General features: G+C 51.7%; 1 protein-coding gene across 1 annotated transcript; it reads right to left on the bottom strand.

The window, feature by feature from the left end:
• Positions 1 to 439: 439 nt before the first annotated feature.
• Positions 440 to 3,086, bottom strand: LOC127559273 (lys-63-specific deubiquitinase BRCC36). Its single transcript, XM_051992942.1, has one exon. The coding sequence runs from the start codon at positions 2,556 to 2,558 to the stop codon at positions 1,773 to 1,775; it is 786 nt and encodes a 261-aa protein (XP_051848902.1). The 5' UTR covers positions 2,559 to 3,086; the 3' UTR covers positions 440 to 1,772.
• Between the last annotated feature and the right edge of the window lie 504 nt (positions 3,087 to 3,590).

Raw genomic sequence — 3,590 nt, 5'->3', positions numbered from 1 at the left:
TTAGTTCTGTTAAAACAATAAGAAATCATTAGGTATCTAGAAGGCACCTTACAATATTGATTCAATTTATTTTTCAAACGAACTAACTATCTATGTTTTTCTTGGCCTATAATTATTCTGGCTTTTGAACCCATGAACCCATCTGGCTTTGTTGAATTTTATCTTTTGGGGTTTGGGTCATTCTTGCAATTTGTGAAGTTCTTTTCATATCCAATATAATATTCTTTCTCCCAGACTGATATGTATACTCAAACCTACCATTTCATCAATGTGAATATTACCTTCAATAAAGTAGATTACAATTCATCCATGCCTGATCACTCTGTGAATCTTGTCCATATCTTTCCATAGATCAAAGAAAATCTTCCTAATGTATGTGGAGGATTTCTCTTCTTCTAACATCTTGGGAATACCAAGAAAGAACATAGGCTATCCATCAGTTATTCCTTCTTTGCCTTATCACGAAACAATTATTTTAATTTAGTAAAGCCCACCATTAAAAATTTTCCCATGACATTCTTCTTTTCAACTACTTGTTATGTTTCAGTCTGCTCATATCCACAATATTCCTCTTCACTGCCCTCTGAGTAATAGTCATCTTAAATTCTTTGCTGACTATTCTATAACTAGTCACTATACATTGATAAATTTTTAATATTAAAAAATGGGCCTGTGTTTCTGGAAAAAGTTCAGGTTACCAAAGATCTTGCTCACTTTTTTCCTGCTTAATTCTGGGCCTATCAACCATTTAAGACAAACCCTTGTGTATACACATATGATATATATCATGTATATAAACATATACATGTGTGTACAGGTATACAATACATACATATACTGGTGTATGGGTTGGTACGTAAATATATGTATGTTAATTAATACTGATGAATGCACTTTGAAATTAGGCCAAAAAGGCCATTTCTTTTGGAAGTCACTTCTATATATACATCTCAGTTGTATGTGTATTTGTTTACATGTGTATATACACACAATATACATCTTGGTGTATGTGTATATACATACATAAACACATATACACATTACTATACATGGATACATATTAGTTAATACGCATGAAGCATCTAATTACATCCGGGCAATAAAAGCCAACTTTAAATGAAGTCTTTCCCATTCCATCTCCTTGATCCCCACCACCCATAATATCTCCATCATTTGATCCTTACAACAACCCTGTGCAGTGCGGTAGGTGCTATTATTAATGCCCATTTTACAGATGAGAAAAGTTAAAGTGTGAGCCCTGGACTCACAAAACTAGCAGATTCCAAGTCAGGGCTTTCTGACCCTAAGGATTCTATGGACTGAGTCACTTACAGGCCTTTCTACTTTGCACATATCTGTACAGAGGCACATGCTGCCATCCCCAGGCTCCAGGAAGGCTCCTGTCTTGGCATCCCCTGCACCTAGGACAGCGCATGCTTGAGGCTCCGACCCTTTCCAGAATGCACATTTCTCTCTTCCTGTGCATTTCTTCAACTGCTTGCTGCTATATTGAATTCAGTCTGCTTATACCCATAACAGTCCTCTTCACTGCTCTCTGAGTAATTAAATGCACAGACAATTCTGTTGGAATTTTTGCCAAAATACTTTATATAAAAACCAGGTTCGTCCATCATCGGGCCACAGCGAGTCTCTGTACAAGTTTTGCCCTCTAGATCTGGCAGGCGATCCCAGAGCGAACCAAGGAGTAATCTCTAGGAAAGACCCCTCCCTCAGAGGAAACCCCGCCCCCCTCCCGCCTTCCCCTCGGTGACTCAATCCAGGGTGGCCAGCTCCTGCAGCAGCTGCTCCTTTTCCTGCTGCAGTTCCCGCGCGCGCTGCTGGTTCTGCTGCAGCCGGTCCTCCAGCCACTGCAGCAGGGGCCCGCTGATGGCCGACATCTGGCTGCACAGGTTCTTGGTGAAGACGGAGCCGTTATGGATCATGGTGACCGAGTCCAGGTGGGGCAGGCTGTGGATGCGCCGGTACGCATCCTGCTCCTCCTGGCAAAGGATTTTGGGCAGCTCGATGGCTGACTCGAGGCACACCTTGCCGATAGTGTCGTGCGGCACTACATGGATGGGGATCTCTATCCTCTCGTAGTCGGCGCTCTTCTGCGCCTGCACCGACTGGAAGCACGTGTACAGGAGGCGGCCTGTCTTGGTGTTCTTGTCCTCGATGAAGCACGAGAAGATGAGGCCCACGAAGCCCTGGTCCATCATCTGGTACATGGCCTGCGTGCGCACGTCCACGTGCGACGGCCACACGGTGATGTGCGGGTGCGAATGGTACCAGCCTACCACGCGCACCGGGCGGCCCGTGAGTTCGGCCAGGCGCTCGGCCTCGGTGGATGCGGCCGACAGCTGCTCGGGGGAGATCTCCACGCGGTCCTTGCGCTTGTCCGAGCGCCGCAGGATGATCACCGAGTGGATGTGCACAATCTTGCAGGCATCCACCTCGCCGATGCACAGCCCCATCACCTCCTCCTTCTCCGTGCTCAGGGCGTGGTTGAGGCACACCAGGAAGGCGTCCGAGTCCAGGTGCACGGCCACCACGGCCATGGCGAATCCCGCGTTGCCCACTTCCGGTTCGGAGGGCTGCTCGCCTAATGCAGCTACAGCGCTTGCGCAGATTCGAGCGCCTTACCGGCGGAGGCGGGGGTGGAAGGGCGGGAAAGGGGCGAAGCTCGAGCCGGTTAGCTCCGGAAAGGAGGAGGGAGGAGGTAGTGGGAGAGGAGAGGAGAGAGGAGGCGGAGCCTGCGCCACGCAGGGCAGCCTAGGGGAGGAGGAAGGATAAAGGAGGCGGAGCTTGCGCAACTCAGCGCTGCCTAGGGGAGAAGGGGGTGGGGAGAGGAGAGGAGAGAGGAGGCGGAGCTTGGGCCATTCCGTAATATCTAGGGGAGGAGGGAGTAGGGAGGAGAGCAGGCGGAGCCCGGGCCACTCAGCTGGGCCTAGGGAAGGAGGAACTGGGGAGAGGAGCAGAGAGGAGGCGGAGCCCGGGCCACTCAGAGCGCTGCCTAGGGCAGGAGGGAACAGGGAGAGGAGCAGAAAGGAGGCGGAGCCTGGCCACTCAGAGCCCTGCCTAGGGGAGGAGGAAGGAGAAAGGAGGCGGAGCCCGGGCCACTCAGAGTGCTGCCTAGGGCAGGAGGGAACAGGGAGAGGAGCAGAGAGGAGGCGGAGCCCGGCCACTCAGAGCCCTGCCTAGGGGAGGAGGAACAGGAGAGGAGCAGAGAGGAGGCGGAGCCCGGGCCACTCAGAGCCCTGCCTAGGGGAGGAGGAAGGATAAAGGAGGCGGAGCTTGCGCAACTCAGCGCTGCCTAGGGGAGAAGGGGGTGGGGAGAGGAGAGGAGAGAGGAGGCGGAGCTTGGGCCATTCCGTAATATCTAGGGGAGGAGGGAGTAGGGAGGAGAGCAGGCGGAGGCCGGGCCACTCAGCTGGGCCTAGGGAAGGAGGAACTGGGGAGAGGAGCAGAGGAGGCGGAGCCCGGGCCACTCAGAGCGCTGCCTAGGGCAGGAGGGAACAGGGAGAGGAGCAGAAAGGAGGCGGAGCCTGGGCCACTCAGAGCCCTGCCTAGGGGAGGAGGAAGGAGAAAGG

The sequence above is a fragment of the Antechinus flavipes genome, chromosome 4 (genome assembly GCF_016432865.1).
Source record: "Antechinus flavipes isolate AdamAnt ecotype Samford, QLD, Australia chromosome 4, AdamAnt_v2, whole genome shotgun sequence".
Lineage (NCBI taxonomy): Eukaryota > Metazoa > Chordata > Mammalia > Dasyuromorphia > Dasyuridae > Antechinus > Antechinus flavipes.
Note: the sequence above shows the minus strand (reverse complement) of the source record. Positions and strands in the feature narration are given on the sequence as shown.

Coding starts and splice junctions, on each gene's coding strand:
- LOC127559273 (XM_051992942.1), bottom strand. CDS start 2,558: ATGGCCGTGGTGGCCGTGCACCTGGACTCGGACGCCTTCCTGGTGTGC.